Source organism: Halichoerus grypus, chromosome 5 (genome assembly GCF_964656455.1).
Source record: "Halichoerus grypus chromosome 5, mHalGry1.hap1.1, whole genome shotgun sequence".
NCBI lineage: Eukaryota > Metazoa > Chordata > Mammalia > Carnivora > Phocidae > Halichoerus > Halichoerus grypus.
In genome coordinates, this window is record NC_135716.1 from 131,338,103 (window position 1) to 131,359,342 (window position 21,240).

The 21,240-nt window shown below is 33.5% G+C and overlaps 1 protein-coding gene across 11 annotated transcripts in view; it reads right to left on the minus strand.

The window, feature by feature from the left end:
- Positions 1-21,240, minus strand: part of LRRC7 (leucine rich repeat containing 7) — a 524,922-nt gene that overhangs the window by 225,219 nt on the left and 278,463 nt on the right. For all 11 annotated transcript variants that reach the window (XM_078072925.1, XM_078072926.1, XM_078072928.1 and 8 more), the window contains one exon: positions 20,488-20,544. In XM_078072925.1, coding sequence (XP_077929051.1) covers positions 20,488-20,544 — 57 coding nt within the window. The remainder of the gene's footprint in view (positions 1-20,487; positions 20,545-21,240) is intronic.

Sequence of the window (21,240 nt, forward strand, 5' to 3'; positions counted from 1 at the left end):
AGGGTGGATATTTTTTCTTGAAGGTCATTGAAGTTATTAAGGATTTCAAGGTAGAAAATGACTTAAGATTTGCATTTCAATTTTGGAAAAACAGAGTGGAGTGTGGCAAGAGTGGAGGCAGGAAAACGGATGATTTTAGTAGCTGAGGCATGAGATTAATGATAACCTGAGTTAAAGCAATGGTAATGGAGATTAAGGGAAGGAAAAATATATTTGAAAGTGACTACTCTTAGTTGTAATTTTACATTGACTTATGTGGTTATTTGATTAGTGACTGTCTCTTTTATTAATATAACCTCCATGAGTACAAAGATAGGGTTTGGTTTTGCCCACCCTCACGTCTCCTATGCATAACAGTGCCTCACATACAAAGGCTTAATAAGTATTTGTTGAATGAATTCTATAATGAGTAAATTCAAAAAGTACATTCATATTAAATGTATACTATGAGTTGGACAGTATACTAGGCAGTGAGAATACAGTAATGAACAAACTAGGCAAGATTCCTATTCTCATGGAGGATTTTAGAAAGGTGAGAATAAGTAATAAATAAGAGAATTTGCAATAGTAATCAGTGTTACCAAGAAATTAAAATAAGGTTTTTGGGAAGTGCTACAGTGGGAGTGGCTACTTTAAATTAGAGGGTCATCAAAGACTTTTGGGGCAACTGACATTTGATTTAAGATTTAGATAATAAAAAAGGAGCCAGCAACGGATGGATCTGGGGGCAGAGAGTTCCAGACAGAAGGAAATGAATAAGCAAATTAGACAGATTTGACAGGACCTGTTGACTGATTGGATGTGGGAGTAAGAAACAGGCCTAGGATGATTCACAGGATTTAGGAAATGTTATTTCCATTATTTCTAAATGAGTTTGGGGATACTGGGAAAAGCAGATAGTGATGCAAATGATGAGTTCATCACTGGAACTGCTGACTTTATGGTCCCTGTGATGCACTGAAATACCTAGATAATTCATCTCTAAGATTCGTTCTAAGAACAGGAAGAATACAGACCACAACTCTAAAGGATTGTTGCAATAGTGTTCTCTAGGTTGAATTCCTTATTTGACAGTATCTTCAGTTGATGAAATTTGTTGAGAGTCTTCCCAATACCTCCTGCTGCTATTCAGGGCCAGGAGATGCACCTCTGGTTCAAAATTTTCTATTAATGTGGTCATCCAAATACAGCATGACTGTTACTTATTGGCAGGCTCTAGACAGGACTAATTATTTCTAGGCAGAAATCTGGAAATCTGGACTCTTCTACTGTACCCTTCACTGTAATACTTCAATGCTGTTTTAATATCTGCTTTCTTGTAAAAATAGATTCACTTCTGTTGAAAGAGGCCCAGTTCTTTTGGTATCTCATCCAATAGTTTTGCCTGGCAAAATAACCTCTATGTCATATTTAAGGATCTACTACCACTTTTTAATGTTCAACCTAGACTACACGGTTGAGTTCAGATCTGTGTTTCAAACCCTGTCTTGGGCTGTAGGTATTCCCATTGTGCAACAGATGAGAAGAGGGAAAAATAGACTTCTTTACTGAGGACACTTTGTGGTTAATTTTGGAAGGTGTTGTACTAACTAATGACCATCCAAGGTATGAAGTGCCCTTTGTATCAGACATGCCAGAGGTTGTCCTTCTATATAAATACTTAACCACTGGAATTTCACAATGAAATGTTATCTCAGTAGAGAAGGTTCAAACTCAAGGAATTTGACCTGATAAACCTGTCCTACTTGTCAGAGAACTAAAAATTCCAGAAAGCTAGACTGTCTCATAAATTCTAAGATTATACTGTCCAATTGAAAGTCTTTGGAATTATAAGGGAAGATGGGTTAAATAAATACTGAACTTCATTAATGAGTAATTTTGGGAGAAATAACATTTTACGATATCAATCTTCCCATAAAAGAAATGATATATCTTTCCATTCATTTAGATCTTCTTTTATGACCTTTAATTAAAATTTATAGGGCACCTGGGTGGCTCAGTCATTAAGCGTCTGCCTTCGGCTCAGGTCATGATCCCAGGGTCCTGGGATCGAGCCCCGCATCCAGCTCTCTGCTCCGCGGGAGGCCTGCTTCTCCCTCTCCCACTCCCCCTGCTTGTGTTCCTGCTCTCGCTGTCTCTCTCTCTGTCAAATAAATAAATAAAATCTTAAAAAAAAAATTTATAGTCTTCCTTCATAAGCATTATGCCTTCCTTGTTAAATTTATTCCTAAATATTAGTTAGTCTTGGTTTCTATTGGAAATGGAATATTTATTTCAGTTTCTTTCATCTTTTTTTTCTAGAATGGAAAAAATATTGATATTCATATATTTATCTTGTCTCCAACCATGTTGAAAATTTTAGTAGTATATTAGGGCTTAGACTCGCTAAGTGTACATAAGTATGAATGTATGGTTAACAAGTAATATAACTGTTACTATCAGTTTCTTCTATCTGATTTATAGGTAAGACAGCTCTATCTTTGAAACCTTATCTACCTTTAAGAGTTATACAATATTGGGCAAATTGTTTAACTTCCTTAAGTTTTATTTTCCTCATCTATAAAATGTAAACTGATAATGGTATCTATATTACAGTCATACTATTTGGATTAAATATACCGATAATAAAAGACACTTTCGTACAGTGCCTGGCAGGTATAAAACCCTGTGAAATGTTGGCTGTTATTATTACTAGTGCTCCTGAAGAATTTATAGGCAAGAAATCAGTTTTAAGTAACAACTGTAAATTGTCCAGCAGTATTGCTTCTTAACAATATTTAAAGGGAGAATAGATATAAGATTTAAATAAGCAAGCTAGAAGGCCGTGGATTCTTCTGGATAGCAAGAGGTTCTCCAGGCAATATGGACAAAAAATGATCCAAACAAAAAATACAATGACAGCCAACCATTTAGCAAAACAATCCAATAAAAGAATACGTATTTCATCCAATGAGCCTTTTCAAATTAAAGACAAGAGCAACAACAAAGCAATTAAAAAAAAAAACTCTTATCAGAGAATCAATGTCTGCATGAAGAAAGAAAAATAAAAGAGAAATAGAATGGTGAATTAAGTTTTGTGAATTGTGGGAAACATTGGAAAAAAGAGAATTGAACTCATAAGTTGACTATCACTTATGACTATGAAATAAATATATTCAGTATAAATGTCTGTTCACATCATTTAGCTCCATTTAACTTAGTAATAAAAGATTAATAGTTTCTTCAAATATTAACACATCTTACTGAAATCTAACTGATTCTCTAGGAAAGTTTTTTGCTGATTTAAAAATGGGTCAAAATTAACACACTGTATTTGACAGTATAGAGAAACTTTCCATACTGTTTTGGAGTCCTTGTTCCTTTCTCAGCTTTGCTAGCTCTTAACAAAATCATTACATTTAGAGAAAGGTTGACAACATTTAAGTTTTTATAATTTAACTAAGAAAAGCTTCCCCAAAAGTGATTAATTTATACTTGTCAAAAGAAAGAGACTTAAATTCAGAATCCATTAACCTAACTGCTACCAGAGAAAAATAAAAAGGAAGAAAAATTCCTGGCTCAACTTATAACAAAAACCTGTACTAAACGAAAAGAGAAGACAGAATATTCAGGTTAGCTATCTGTCAATAGAATATTGGTTTTGGGGATCATAATTAATATAATAATGATCATTTTGATAACACATATATAGTAAATCTACTATGAGGTATGTAATACTAATATAATATGTTAGAAAAGCTAAAGAATAAACTTTAATCTGGATAATGCAAGAATCACAATGGATGTGTTGTCTGCAAATTAAGAAGTATTTAAATTTGTCTTCATCTAATTGTTGGAAATGATCAAAAATCAATTCTGATACATTTACTAATGTAATCCTCATATACACAGATGGTACAAACTGAGCCACTTTCAGCAGAAACATGCAATATTATAGGTTGTATATGAAGCAGTAGATTTGGGTTTGGGTTGACCCAGCAAACCTTTTTGGGGGGGAGCAGTGGAGCTTACTTTTGCTTGTGAATAGTGACATTTATTTCCTGATCAGTTACCTAGGGTTTAAAGTACATTTTATAGTTGCAAAAACCACTTCCTTAACTTTATCCTTTCCAGATCTGTATAAAGTTTGTCTTGGATTGTTAGTGTCATTTTCTATTAAACCCTGATTGGAATACAAATACAATTCAAGTTTTACCCTTCTCGTTTCTGTGTAAAGGAGTTCTTTGTTGGATGTAGACATAGAAATTCCAGTAAACTGAGTTCTGTGTGTACAGTGATTGAAAAAAATTATAGTCTTCCTATAAAAAACAAGAATAAGTTATCTTTGAATCTATATGGAGCAGGATTATCATTTTAATAACTCTTCCTTCTGGGTCACACAATCAGGAAAAGGGATCTTTGCTAAATATTTTCCTTACCACCAGTGATCCTCTATTGAAATTGCCTAATAAGAAGACTCACCATGCAACCAGTTGCAGTAGGGAATTGGATTCTTAAATCAAGTCAAACATATAGAACTACTCCTTAAATTTTCATAAATTCAAATGGATTATTATAGGCAGAAGTTTGTATTTTATTTTGTATTCTCTATAGCTTTTCTCACACTATAAGCTGTGGTGGCATGCTTTGAACATATTAAAAGATTCATGGCAACATTAAACAAGTCAGGAATAATTCAGTGCAATAACTATGAGAATGTAACAATATCACACTGTATTTATGAAAGCATCCATAACACTAATTATTCCTTATTCATCCTTATGCATTTTTTTTGCCTCTTTGAATAAGACTGTTTACTACCTTTACCTGAATTAGAATATATTCAGAAGAAAAATTATCACTTGTTTCAATAGGCACACCATCTTCTTTTGGTACTGACTTGACTGACTGTATGTTCTATCCTCTTATTTACAGAAGTTGTACCCCATTCCACCCACTGTCAGAGTCCCCAGTCAGGACAATATTCTGCCTGATGCTCACTGCCATAATGATAAGAACGTTCGATTGAGGCAAAAATAACATTTATATGTTACTTGCATTTGGCATGCTTGTGAAATGTTGATGGGGTTTTCCTATGCCACAGCATTCTAAGAGCAACTTTTCTAAATTAGCCAGATATAATTCTAGATGAAGGTCTTGAATTTATTTCTATATGATCTTCATGGTTATTCAAGTAATTACATTGTATTTTTAAGACAAAAAAAGTTTGAAAACATAATAGATCTTAAAACTGACATAAAACATGCTATTATATTTACTATCACCTAAGCATGGAAACAACAAAGAGAGTTGAATACTTGACCTTAGAAGTATCACAAAATGTATAAATATTAGCAGCATATAAATCTACAGATCTTCATTATCCACTGTGTGAACCAAAAGCAATAATTTGAAAATTTTCAAAAATTATTTCTATAAGTAAACACATCTTTCTTCAGTCACATTAATGACCCATATATCTACTGAAGGAGTTGGTTGGTTACATTTTGATCTGAGTAAGTTTGCCAGATTTCAGTATGAGAATATGAGACACATGATGTCTGATTCGCAGTATGGAGCACAGGGGAACACTGACAAATATTGTCTGGGTGTATTACGCTGTAGGTATATCACTAGGACTTCTGGTTCCAAGTCAAAATATGTGTTCTGTGAAAACAAATGACATTTATTTCTTCACTTATTTAACAATTATTGATCAATTGTTCAACTCCATGCCAGGAAGGATGCCAGGCATTGAAGAGGTTACTACAATAAATATAAGGACTCAGAGAACAGTTCCCGAGGAACAAGAGGTCAGATAACTCAGGAAATGCAGAATGGACACTTGTGCCACAGCAATTTAGTGCAAATATCTTATGACTCATGGTTAGTGGGCCAGAGGGGGTGATTCTAATATCAGTACTTTGGCTTCCTGAGCAGTTGTTACCTGACTCCTGCTGTGTGACTGCCACTGGGAGGTACGACAGACAAAGCAGAGGTAGAATAGGTAAACTTGGAATCCAGAGCCCTGTCAAAGTTACCAACTCAGAGGATGAAAGGGAAAAGAGAAAAAACACCAGGAGTGACCTGGCATGGTAATACTGGTGTAGCTTACATGGGTATGGCTCCCTTCGCTCTGAATTTCTTTTTATCGTGAGCAAAGAATACTGCAATATTTGATTCCCTGTGAGAAGTTTCTCTTGGCTTCATTTTTGTTCCTTCCTTCTGAAGCTTAAGAAGCACTTTCATTTAGCGTGCATCAACTATGTGCAAACACTTTGGGGTATAATATACATATTATATTATCTATAATGCCTAAGTACATGATACCTATAGGAAACTGAAGTTTGAAGAGGGTAAATCATGTGCTCTAAGGGACACAGGTACGAAGTCATGAAAGAGATTTGAATTCATGTTTGCCTACTTTAAAGTCCAAGTCTCCTCCACATGACCATGGTGCTTTTCCTGCTCCTGATGTAGGGTGAGTTAAGGAAAAAGAACCCAGATTTGATTTTGTAAACTTAAAAAAATATATATCATCAAGTGAACTTCTGATTTCTTAAAATACTGGTATATTTTGGAAATCTGCATTGGATTTTAAAAGATTTTTAATTTTACTATTAAAACTGTTGGAATAGCTCATCTAATAGCTATTTGTTTTTCAAAGCAATAATTTTTTTAAAAAGGTTTTATTTATTTATTTATTAGGGAGAGAGAGCCGAAGTGGGGAGGTGGGGCAGAGGGAGAGGGAGAAGCAGACTCCCCACTGAGCAGGAAGCCCCACACGGGCTTGATCCCAGGACCCCAGGATCATGACCTGAGCCAAAAGCAGACGCTTAACCAACTGAGCCACCCAGGTGCTCCACAATAATTACTTTTTAATGCATACTTGTGAAGCAATAACTTTATTCTGTGTGAATTTACTAAAGATTTTTGGATTCTCATTGTATCATGTCATCCCAAATATAATGGTTAAAAAATAGTTTATGATATACCAAAAAATTCATATTCCTGTTTCATCTTCCTTGTCTGGTAATTACAGATAAAAAAGTCAGTATGTATTTCTATTTTAAAATACAGATGGAGGGCGCCTGGGTGGCTCAGTTGGTTAAGCGACTGCCTTCGGCTCAGGTCATGATCCCAGGGTCCTGGGATCGAGTCCCACATCGGGCTCCTGGCTCAGCGGGGAGCCTGCTTCTCCCTCTGACCCTCTCCTCTCTCATGCTGTTTCTCTCTCGCTCGCTCTCTAATAAATAAATAAATAAAATCTTTAAAAAAAAAAAAAAAAAAAAAATACAGATGGAAAAAAGAAACCAATGGAAGAAACTTAGGGAAGTTAATTATCCTTGTTACAATTATATCCAAGGTCTCAACTTATAAACAGGCTAGAGTTAAGACAAAACTATGTTGATTTACTCATTTAAAACTTATTTTGCAGGTGGACTAGGAATAGCAAACATAATCAGTTTATTTAATGGGATTTTGTATCATCTATCCAAAGCCTTATAAATGGAACATCTGCTAGATTTTATAAAGGAGTAAACTTTACTTATGAACCAATATGGAATGTTAATCATTATATTTGATAAAGAATATACAAAATATTATGTAAATTACTGAATTAAAACTGAAGCAAGAATTTCAGGTTTTTCATTGTTACTGTAAATGGTAACAGCTATTCACTGCTCAAATCTACTGAGTTTGTATTTCTTATCTACTTTATCCCACAGTTTGCTGAGTTTTAGTTCTGTCTTCATCTTGGATTAAACTCTTTCAGCATACTTCTTATGACAACTCAATACTTACTTTAAATGCAAAATTTTCTATCAAGAATTATATCTAAAAGAAAAAAATAAGAGGTGGTAGTTTCTTAATAACTCAAGTAGAAGACAATTCCATAAAAACATGGCTTATTTTACAATTTCAGATAGATCACGAACCACCAAATAATGGTTCCTTCAACACAACAATGGAACACACTGTGTTTCATCTATTAGTGGTTTTTGTTTGTTTGTTTGTTTTTCACGATAGCATTCTCATCAGGGGAATGTGAAGTAGTTGCATTTGGGTATCGTGCATGATTAAAAATTTTGTAAACATTTCATTTAGAAGCCACAGAAACTTTGGTAAAATCTGTCTATAGCAAATTATAATTGCATTTTGGATATTCAGACACAAAGTGTTTTAAATGGTTTGCTTCCCTGGCAATAACATTTGGCAGTCTAGAAAAGGCCATATTGCCTCGCAATACACTGTGCCTTCATTACTTCTTTCTTTAGAATACATTTTCATTTTACATAATGCTATGGAAATTCATTCCATAAAAAAGTTTTATAATAAATTTTCTTATAAGGAAACATAATCAAAGAATATACCCAGAGACATTGGGGAGGGTATGTGCTATGGTGAGCGCTGTGAATTGTGTAAGACTGTTGAATCACAGACCTGTACATCTGAAACAAAGAATACATTATATGTTAAAAAAAAAAAAAGAAGATGGCAGGAAGGGAAAAATGAAGGGGGGAAATCGGAGAGGGAGATGAACCATGAGAGACTATGGACTCTGAGAAACAAACAGGGTTCTAGAGGGGAGGGGGGTGGGGGGATGGGTTAGCCTGGTGATGGGTATTAAAGAGGGCACGTACTGCACGGAGCACTGTGTGTTATACGCTAACAATGAATCATGGAACACTACATCAAAAACTAATGATGTAATGTATGGGTATTAACATGACATAATAAAATAAAAATTAAAAAAAAAGAATATATCCAGAGTTGATATTTTTTCTTTTTTTAAAAAGATTTTATTTATTTATTTGAAAGAGAGAGAGAGTAAGAGAGAGAGAGAGAGTACGAGAGTACAAGACTACGTATTATTATTTAATGAAAAAAATATCACAGACTTTGACTTCCTATTCATTTCTGGTCCTTACAATCAATCAGGTATTTGCCAGGTGCCCACCAAGGGCTTGGCATCGTTCTAGGCACTGAAGCACTCCTTTCCATACTGCACTGCCTGCTTTTATTCAGCAGATGCTCTGTGAGAACTTTCCTTTTGCCCCACATTGTTGTCAATATAAAGATAAAAATAAGGCATAGTTCTTCCCATTACACATGCACAATCTTGGTGACATACTCTTATTTTTTTTTTTTTTTTAAGATTTTATTTATTCATTTGACAGAGAGAGACACAGCGAGAGAGGGAACACAAGCAGGGGGAGTGGGAGAGGGAGAAGAAGGCTTCCCGCGGAGCAGGAGCCCGATGCGGGGCTTGATCCCAGGACCCTGAGATCATGACCTGAGCCGAAGGCAGATGCTCAATGACTGAGCTACCCAGGCGCCCCATTGGTGACATACTCTTAGACAAGTCAGAGGAATGCACACAATGTTATGGTAGCAAAGGTAAGGAATAATTACTTGTGCCGTTGTGTCCAAAGACACTTGATAGAAAAACTGACATAGGATTCTATTTTAAAGATTAACTTTGATTGTATATCAAAAAGACAGAAGAGCAAATAAACATTCCTTCCTGTTTCACATCCTCAATTACCTCTATTCTCTCTCTGAGATTCTATAGTCCCAGACACTTGGCACTCTCCTGTCAACAGGGTGAGTTCCCTTGTTCCTCTCCTCCTCCACTGGGAGTACCCGGCAAAACCCAGTCAGCTGTTTCCTGTTGTGCGTGCAGCAAACTATCTGACTTTCTGAAGAAGACTGCTCAACTTTGCTCCATGGATTTCTTTCAAACTAAATTTAAATTTCAAATGGACAATCAACACTGCCAGATGATTCTGTGACATCACCCTGGTATATTCACTTTCCCATTCTATAAGCCAACTACTCTTTCACACTTTCTCACATCCCCTCAAATCTCCAACATTTCCTATCACTCTCAGGTGATAACTTTTCTTCATATTTCATAGAGAAAATGCAAAGCAGTTAGTTGAGAATGTTCTTAGTTTTCTATTCCCAAGCCAGCTATCTATGTTTATATCCATTTTCTCTAGGACCCTTATGTTTCCATGTTAGAAGCATTTTTGCTTCTATAGCTACATCACTAACTTGTGTTCTCCATCCCATTCCATCACCTCCTCAAGCATTTGGTCTTAAAATTATTTCTCTTCTGCATCTTTGTTTTCTCTGTTTCTACTGGATTATTTCCATCAGCTTGCAAATATGCCTTGACATTATCCATCTTAAAAATCTTTTCCATGATACCATATCCCCATCCAGTTACTGCTGGCTTTTTACTGTTATTCTGCAACTAAACTCCTTCAAGGAATTGTCTGTACTTGTCATCTTTTGTTAATCCGTATTCTCTCCTAAACCACTCCAGTGAGGCTTCACATAATGCATTACTGAAATAGCTCTTATCAATGATCTATATCTTGCTAATGCCAATGCTTAGCTTTCTATTCCAATTTTACTTGACCTCTAAGTGGTGATGCAATTGACTCCTCTCTTCCTCTTTTAGACTTCTGTGTACTTCTCGCATTTGGTTTCCTTCTTAACTCTCATTCGTTCACTCTGAGATTCTTTCGTAGGTCACTTTCCTACAAAACACTGGTTGCTTACTCTGAGGTTTGTAGGGTCACTTTCCATGCTTGAACTGCAAATGTTAAAGGGTTCTAGGTTCAGTTCTGTGTTCTCGTTTCTTTTCTATATTCTCTCCCTTGATTATTTCAACCTGTGTCTGAATTTTAAATATCCTCATGCAGTGAAGACTCTTAAAATTGTATCTCTATCTTCCTGAGCATATGATTTATGTACCCAACTGCCTACACTTGATTGTCTAATAGGCATCTCAAACTTTCCACTGCCAATATCAAATTTCTGATTCCCTTCATCTGCTCCTCTTCAAATTTTCTCTATATGAGAAAATTTCGCCACTATCCATCCTGTTAGTCAAACCTAATCTTTGGGAAATTTCCTTGATTCCTATCTTTTGCTCTCATCACAAATTCTTTCCATCAGAAAGCCTCTTCTTCCAAATGGATCTCAAATCTGACCATTCACCATTTTCACAGATACAATCTTAGACAAAGCCATCATCATATTTTATCTTTACTATTGCAATCATTTCCTAATTGGTGTCCTTCTTTCATTTTGTCCACCTAAAACCCCTTCTTTGTAGAACTGCCATACTGATCTTTGTAAAACTTCAATCAAATCACGCTTCTCCCTTGCTCAAATCCTCAAATGGCTTTCCATTTCAATCAAAATATAATCCTAATTTTCAAACATGGCTCACAAGGCACTTTATAATTTTGCCCCACTTGACTCTTATCTCATCTCATACTCCTTCACTCCATGCTCACTATGTTCCAGCTACTGGTGTTTTTATACTCAGATACATTGGGCTTACTCCCATCACAAGAGCTTTACACCTGCTGGTTTTTGTTGTTTTTGCTTTTACTCTAGAACTCCAAATCATTTTCATTATTCAAATCTAAGTACAAAATGCCACCTTTTTTACAAAGGTCTTCCCTGACCAGCCTAACCAATAAACAAACAAAACAAAACAAAAACCCAAAAGCAACAATCCACCAATTAAATATAAAAACCCCCAAAACACAAACACTTTCTATAATAACATCCCATTTTCTTTAAAACAGTTACGTATCTTATTTCTTACTTGTGTTTATTGTCTGTTTCCTTCCATCAGACTTGAAAGTATTGAAGAATAGGACAATATTGCTCATTGTCTCTATTACTCATTGTCATATCCTCTAGCACCTATAATAGTGTCTGACACGTTAGATACATGTGTATTTAATTAAAGTTATTTTTAAACTGACTTGTTCATTATATAAAGTGAGAACATATCAGTAAATGTGCAGAAGCACAAACCTACAAGTCATATTTAAGAGAATTAAGTGGGGACTGTTTGGAGGGAAGGTAGAGGTCAGACTGCAAAGGGTCTTGAATACTATATTTAGTGGTTTGCATGTTATTGTACAAGCAATGGAAAGCCAAAGGTTTTAAATTTTATATTCTCTTTTAAATAGAGCCTTTAGGTATGAGATCTTTCTTTTATAAAAAGAAAGTATATATTTTAAAATGCATATCCACTTAGTTGGATGTAATAATTAAAGAGATGCTCTTTATGATTTTATTTAGTATAGGAAATGCTTTTTCTTTTGCTTCTGGAAATTTCATGAAACATTTAATCAAAATAAAGTTTTTATTTATAGAAACTTGTTTAATTCAGATATGTTTCACTATAATCAGAAGAATCAATACACTTCATAGCATTTTAATGTAATTAAAACACATAAATTCATTTATCTAAATTACTACTGAACATTTCTTAGTGGAAAATGTATTCTTTTTAAAAAATTTATTTTAAAGAGAAAGAGCACATGCATGCGAGTGGGGGGAGGGGCAGAGGAAGAGAATTTTCAAGCAGACTCCTCCTTAAGCTCAAAGCCCCATGCAGTGCTTGATCTCAGGACCCATGAGATCATGACCTGATCAGAAACCAAGAGTCAGACCTCAACTGACTAAGCCACCCAGGTGCCCCCTAAGTGTATTATTTTTACCTTTTAATTCATGTAGCATAATATTTTCTATCCCATTTTTTAGAACAAACTGTGGGAGACATAGCAACTTAGAAATATTTCTCTTGCGTCTGTTCAGCAGAAAATCAAGCTTTTTAAGGATGTATTTTGCATACTGAAAGACCTGAATTAACCCTGAGTTGAGTAGAGAGGAGAGTGGAAACATAAAGAAAGCAAAAAAATCTATAAAGAGATATATTTCATCTGTTTTATTGGTCTTATTGAGCCAACTATGGTTTGTTATTTACTCATCAAGGATCCTTTTTAGAAGTAAAAATCAAAACATGGGTGGCAGGGAAATCTTTTTAAATGCTGGAGTAAAATCTGTCTCCTGAAGTTCAGATTTTTCTGCACTTACTAGAATACTATAAAAGGATGCTAGCGAAGATCAATTCACCAGTACCTTTTGAGTGTCCATTACTGCTGAGACTGTGTGCCATTACAAAATTTGTAATTGGGAAAGAAAAGCATACTGTTTAGCTTTGCTTACTTGATAGCTGGACAATGGAGTTGAAGCTTATTATAAGGTTTTTGAGTCAAACTATAATCAGATCAAAATTCCTGTGAAAACTTTGCCTTGGAAAATCTCTAACAGATTTTCTAAGCGACTACTCTGACTGCAGAATCTATGGCTAATTTCACAGTGAAAGTAATGGTAAAATTAATGGATGATTTGGAGTTTTTCAGACAGAAAAGGGGAAGATTCCAAGAAATGCTTGGAAATACAAAGGTGCATTGTATATTGGATGTAGCAGAGAGATCCTGTGGGATGGTAATATTGAGAGGTGATGGCACTAGAAATGCTGACTCCAAACTACGAAGGGTCTTGACCTATTTGTCTTCTGTGATCGGTGAACAGTCATTGTGAGCTTTTAAACTGACATGTATCATGGTGTGTTTTAGTAAGGAAGCTCTGAGAACAGGAGATGAATTCCAATGGGAGAGATAAGAGGAAGGAGTCACTGGAGGCTAAGGCAAGTAATATTAAGGACCTCAAGCTAGGCAGTGACAGAACAAAGGAAAGAGTTCTTGCATGTGACATAAGTTCATGGCCAGTGGATCTGGGGGCAGTAGGACAGGAAAAAGAGGATTGAAATTTCTAATTTCTGTAATTAGGTGGGTGGTACTGTCATTAGGCAACATATAATTAAAAACCCGGGATTTCTGTTTTGTTTTGGTTGGTTTGGTTTGGCTTTGCTATCAAGTGAAGGGTGGAAGAGAGAGATAAAGATGATTTTGGTTTTGATATTGGTGAAAATTCCATTTGAGATCTGCCTATTAGAATACAGAATTGGAATTCATGTAAATATTTACAAGTCACCACCACAGAGGTAATATCTGAGACCATAAGGGTAGATCTGTTAACTAGGTCTTTTGTGTCTTTGTGTATATTTTCTGGCCCAAGACTCTGAAACCAAGATCAATACTTGGCCAATGATGTTCAGAACATATCTTTAGTAAAGATACTACATTTATCCATAAGGCAAGGAGCAATCATCCACATTAAATTTGAATTTGCAAATATGCAGTGAATGGATTTATAAAAGTACAGGAAGTCATAAATGGTGGATATGTTCCTCATGGTGCTTGTTGAGAGTTTTTGTTTATTTTTTTATCATGTCTTTTACAATTTGAGTTCAGTTTACCCAATTTTAAAATTTTAGAAATCTTAAAAAGAAAAAAGTCCTTAAGAATTGATAACTAGATATTTAAAGTTTTTATATACTTTATTAAAGAGAAACAATCATTTATGTGAGTTTTCATTATAGTACTGCTTGAGATATAAGAAAGGCATATTAGCATCCCACATTATTTTTAAGACTTTGTTATAAAGTAAATAATAAAAACCCACCATTCCCTTTCTAATAAAGAGATTTTTATGAGTTAAAATAAAAATATATAATCCATGCATTTTTTTAAAACACACTCAAGTTTTCTAAGTGCCATAATATAACTACTTTTGTTTAAATACTTCTCTAGTTTTAAATGATCACAAGACTCATTTCATCAACTGTTACCCAAAACATATTTTCCAGTTTAATGGAGGTAATGACCACTGAGTATTCTTTAAAAATGATGATACTGAAGTTCAGAAAAGTTAGATAATCCATAAACAAGCAGCAAGGACTTAAACAGAAACCCAGGTTTGTCTGACTATAAAGTATATACCCATTGCAGTACACTATGGCTCTTCTCAGGTGAAATAGAGCCACATACAGGCTAATTGTTCTGTGAGAGACGAAGTCTTAAGCTCTTATGAAACTGAAGCCATCCATTTTCAACCTCACTATTATATCAGGCAGTTTTCATCTTTTGGTAAATTCATTCATTAGGGATCAGACTGGCTATTAATTGAAATACTCTGAAAAAAAATTTTTGGTTCCATGGTTTTATTTGCCTTTTGTGCCCTCTCTCTCGCTCTTGACTGGACTTGACATAACGTTAGCTAACCATAATATTCCAAGTCTTAATTTTATGTTGAGAGTATAAGGCTAAATAGAAGTACAAATTAGTTCAGAAGACAGAGAGCTCACAACCTTTCCTTTGGTGAATCTTGGAAAGTGTGTTTGATATTTTAGAAGGGATTCTCATAATCACATTGTTATAATGAGTTATAACTTACAGAATGCTTTTAAGTATAGAATGTCATAATTATCACTTATTTAATTTTATTTTAAAATATAAGACCAGGTGAGAAGAAGTAAAGAAAATACCTCATTCTAAACGCAACTCTCTAAAACCAAAGGTCACTAATATGGTTACCCTTGGTTAGTTAGCTTGTTATATTGTCACTTTTGAGAAAGATCACCCAGAATGGGATGGTACCATGTGTTTAACAAAACACCATGTCTTATAAATTGATATACATTCCTAAAAGCATAAGGTAATATGATGATAAAAATACATTGTATCCAATTATGTATTATAGTCACAAAAATAGAGTTAATAGAAACATCAAAAAGCTTTTCTGTAAGCTGTGCCTGACAATGGAATTTTTTGTTACAATAGCACTAAGGAACCTATTGATGTATTTCATTGAAGCAACTTGTACAGTAATGCCAAATGAGATAATTCATTAATAGGGTACTGAAATGAGAATAGAAAATGACTTAGTCACACCTGTCCAGTTCAGAAAGCATATTATTTTATGACTTTTTCTTCATTATTCTGACAGTGATAACTGGTAGTAAAATAGATAACAAAGGAAGAGAGGTTTTAAAAGAGAAATCATGACAAGTACATTATATTTTTGTAATCTGCCTATAAAGTAATCTTACTTAAAAAGAAAAATGAACTTACATGAAAACTGAAAACATGTATTTGCAAATGAATAAAAATTTGAGTGATAATTACAAATATAGCATATTTATTACCATTTAGGTTGGAAAATAATAAATCTGCAATACATATATATCATCATATATGGAGAACCTTTATCCCTAAAATGTTCATTTTTATAGAATCATTTTAGTACATAAATGAAACTCTCCCCTTGTCCTCAATATATACATGTATTTAAAAAATGAAGCTGATCATTTTCTCCACGGTGATAGTGTTTCTTTTTATTTGCAAAGTTTTTCTATTTTAAAACAGCTTTTTAAAATAAAGTTTTATGTTAAAACAATCATAAAATTACAAAAAGTTTCAAAGTACTGTACCAATAACTTTTCTGAACCACTTGAGAATAAATTGCAATCCTGGAGCCTCAACATTTCCAAGTATTTCAGTGTATGTTTCCTGCAGACAAGAACATTCTCCAACCAAATCAAAATACAACCATCCAAATTAGGAAATTTACATTGCTACATGGCTACCATATAATCCTCAGGCTCCATGCAAGTGGACCAGTTGTACCAATAATTTTTTTATAGCAAAAGAAACAATTCAGAATTACTGCTTTTAGTTATAATGTCTCTCTAGTCTTCTTCAGTCTGAAATAACCCCTTAGTCTTTTCTTGACTTTCCTAATCTAATGTCTCTTATTAATAATGCTTTAATGTAGCTCTGGTTTTAATTTATATTTATAATTCAAGGGATCTTTTGTCTTAGAGAATGTCCAGATGAGGTATAATGTTTCAGTGCCATTTGTGAATAGTTATATGTATGTTGTGTGTGCGTCCTTAGGCATTCTCACAAATAAGAGGAATTTTTATTTAAAAATAAAACTCACCATTATCACTACTTATATGCTGTTAGATTACTTCCACGGAAACAATTCCTAAATTTCATTTTATTTTATTTTTTTGAGATTTATTTATTTATTTATTTAGAGAGAGAGGGAGAGTGCAAGGTGGGGAGGGGCAGAGGGAGAGAGAGAGAATCTCAAGCAGATTCCATGCTGAGCATGGAACCCGATGAAGGGCTCAATCTCATGACCCTGAGATCATGACCCGAGCAAAAACTGAGAGTTGGATGCCTAACTGACTGAGCCACCCAGGCACCTCCTAAATTTCATTTAAAAAAATTGTTCTATCCTTTCATTTTTATCTTGGCAAAACTATGTTTCTTGACTAAATGTATCACATTTTAATGAAAAAGCAAAGAAATAAGTTACACTACTTTTCAGGTTTCTTTAGTTGTTATAAATATTAATTTCCTTAATTTGAAATTATTTTCCTCCCTTGTCATGCCTTGGCTACTATGTGTAACTTAAAGCCACCAGAGGGAGCATGTGTGTGCGTATGTGTGTGTGTTTGTTATGTGTAGGTTTAAAAATCTAAGCTCAGCTATCTGCTATTGAGAGACTCATCTGATTATAATATTTGATATTTCATATAATTTTCAATGGCAAAAAGTAATCAAGTGACACAATATGTCCAGGTCATATAACAAATATTTCTAATTGTGAATCAACATATTAGCACTCTTGTTTATTTATTGTTAACTATTTGCCAGATACTGTTTTAGGCACTGGAAATTCAGCAGTAGCAAAACAGAGGAAAAAAGTCTTCTTAATAGAACTTCTCCTGAGGAGATCATCTCCAAGTAAACAAAGAGTCAAAATAATTCACAGAACCATAAATAATATGAAGAAAATCAAAAGGAATAGTGGAATGGCATAAAGGCAAAGAAGGGACACACTTATGTGATGTACTCTGAAGAGGCAACATCTGAAGAAAGATGTGAATCATAAGTAAGGTCTAGCCATGCAAAGATTTGTGGTAAGAGAGTTCTAGATAGAGAAATAGCTAGTGTAAAAACTCCAAAATGGGAACAAACTCATTTTTTTTTACTTCCCTTCAAAAAATGTAATTTCGGAGATAATTCTGCTATGAGGAAAATTGTACCGTGAAATCTAAAAGTTTTCTTTTTGTTTATCCATTTTTTTCAGATGTTCAATATCCTCAACTATTACACATAATCAAGACCTACTGTTTCAGGGATTTTTAAGCAAATGTGTGTCTGAGGAATTTAATTTTCTCACTCATTCATATACCTAGAAGAATGATCATAAAGGAACAGTTTAAGAAAGTTTATAATAGAAACTTGTATGTAGTAACAAAAAAAATTTGTCCCACAATCTGCATATATCAAAATGTCTCATATATCAAAATATTAGTTTACTGAAAGGATACACATTTTAATGTAGGTTATATTGTAATTCTTACATATTTTCACATTTTGCACAGATTGACTTTTAAGACAAAATGAAAAGAAGAGAAAATCACTGAGGAACCAATAAAGACTTAGCATCCTGTTTGTATCTCTGAGGAAAGCATGAGCTATCTCTTGTTGGAGTAATCATTATAAAACTAAAATTGTTTTCCCTAAAATGACATTTTTCCTTTATTTTCATTGGAAGTAAAAAATAAAGGATAGTAGAAAGTCTCCCATATCTCTTAGTTACCGGTCTAAATTGGTGAATAGAAGGTACTATATTTAATACATAGTGAAAAAATTTATTTTGATTCAAGACAAAACTTTATGCAGTTCTCATTTTATAGAAACCAAAGTTAAATACAGTTCTCTGTATTTTATGTATGTGTGTGTGTTTGTTATATAAAGAATAAAAATTCTTTAGATTTTTGTCTATAAGTTAAAAAATAACATACTAGATTAGATATAACTTTGAAAATGATTTTTTAAAATGCAAAATTAAAATAGCTATACAACTTATACATATATAACGGTCTGCCAAGGAGACCCAGTGTCATTTCTACACATCTTTACAATGTTTTTTAATGCCAGACATAGTTAAATCCATATTATTCTAATAATTTTATTCTGTTTGATAGTGGGCCATAGTTTAAAAGCCTGCAGAATACCCCTGCAACAACTATGAGCATCATTACTCTGAACTGTTAACACAGCTACCTCGTATTAAGTCCATATTATCAATATATGGTCAGATTTTAATTTGTATTTAAAATTTCTATTTAGAAATATATATATGTATATATACATATATATATATATATACTTAAAAACCTGATAATTTGTGTCAGATTTATTTTATATTTACATCAAAACTATTATTTGAAAGCAGAGGGGAAAGGATTTTCCTCCACATACTCAATATCTTCTTCTTGACCTAAACGTATACATTTAGATGAAGGGGACAACCGCTCTTTTGCTGTGGTTTGGTTTCTACTTAGCCATATTTCCATTCTATTTTAAATGTAGACATTTAAAGCTTTAGGGATGGCAATGTTGGCAACTAGCTGCATTTGCAGAAGATTACTGCCGAACAAGTAACACTCTCAACCATATCCCCATCTTTGTTTATGCCCCCAACCTGGGAGAGGTGCCTTCCATTAGACCTATGTATAATGCTTTGGCTTAGAGAAAAGCTACTCAAAATTGCAGGATGTCCAGCTTTGGAGATATTTCCTCCTTTTCATGTTCTCTCCTTGTTTTCCACTTATGGGGGAATGAATAGATGTTTAATCTCTATATATATTTTAAAAATGAAATCATATCATTATTGAAATTGTTATATTGTGTTGACAGAATTTTCATACATAATATCATATATGAAATGTATTTGAAGGTATTATATTGATATATTGGTTAACAAAATCAATGAAATTCAGCCTAGTTAGCTTAGGGAAAGTATTTAAAAAGTAAAAAATAAAATTAAGTTTTGGTCCTGCAGTTGAAAGGTCTCAAAGTCCTGCTTATATGTTGGAAAATTAATCACTGTATTCATTATTTTTCTGCAATACTGTAGGAGGGTATAATAGCAATATAGTACTTTCAGTAATTTAACTGTAACATATACAAGTCATATTGATTTATTTGGGTAAAAAATTTCCCATTTTGAATAATTTTTGACTTTCAAAAATATTTTTTTTCTGTACAAGACAAAATTCTATTATTGGACATGAATAAGGCAAGGCAGGAGGAAACAAAGTATTTTATTAAACTGAACATTGCCTACAATTTGGAGGATTACTTTTCCCATAAAAATATCCTGTGCTTTTATATAAACCAAATTTTAAATAGACTAGTAAAAAAGAACAGTTTGAAAGAATATATAAAATTTCTGACAAACCATTTTGGATCTTTAGAAAAATTTTAATCACTTTCATGAAATATTTTTGTGTCTTCTTGATTTAAAAACTGAAAGCTATCACAATCCATAAATTAACTTGAAGAACTACCAAATGATTAGATTGAACCTTTTGAAACTGTTGATTATTTAGAGCTATAAAAATGTCAGTTTCATAAGTTTCAATGTGGTAACTTCCTGGTGTGCGTGTTCAGCTATGAGAAGAAACTTAAATGGACTCTTCCCACTTTAACTTGTAATTACACAGTTTTATAAAGCACAATACATTTTTACTTAATATGAATCTCATAGTATACTGCACTTTTCAGGCTCTAGGAAAAAATTATAGAAAGATTAACTCAATCAAAATGGCTAAGCATAGCCAAAATAAAAATAGTCCTTTTTTTCTACTACTAAAAATAAAATTCAAAATTTACAAAATACACAGCCACTTACTTTGGTAGAGTTTTCAAATGATTTTCTCTTAACTCCAAGATCCGCAATTTGACAAGTCTGTAGAAGTGAATAAAAAAATTGCTTTTTAATATTTCTCTATAAAATGATATTCCTATGAGAAAGTCAATTATCACTGCATTATCCAAACAACTATGTCTGAATATTACATATCATGGTTACAGATTTTGAAGAATTATACAAATTGATTATAATTAGGGTTGCATCAACATTGGACAATGACAAATATCGGTTTACTAAAAATAAACATCATTCAAAGATATCATTGGGTCCAAGTAATCTAAATTTCATGTTTTATAAAAATATATTCACTGTTGTTTAATTGTAGGTAACAGATTATTTAATATCTACTTAATACCAGATGCTGTGTTCACTCAAATATGGCAATACTGTCCCTCAAGAGACTCTAAATGAACTTGTAAAGCAAATAGTATAGCATAGTGCTTAAAAGCTTGAGCTTTGTGGTCAGACGAATCTGGATGCAATCCAGACTCTGTCATAGTCTATCATTGTGGCATTGGGTACATTAATCAACCTCTTCTAACTGTAGTTTCCCAAACTAAGTTTCCTACATCTCACCCTTAGCTACCTGTTAAGCTCTACAGTGTGAGACATGCTATTGTTAAATGTCTATAACTGAGCTTTAAAGTGTACTCAATTGAGGCTACTTTAGAACAAATATTAGGGACGCCTGGGTGGCTCAGTCTGTTATGCATCTGCCTTCGGCTCAGGTCA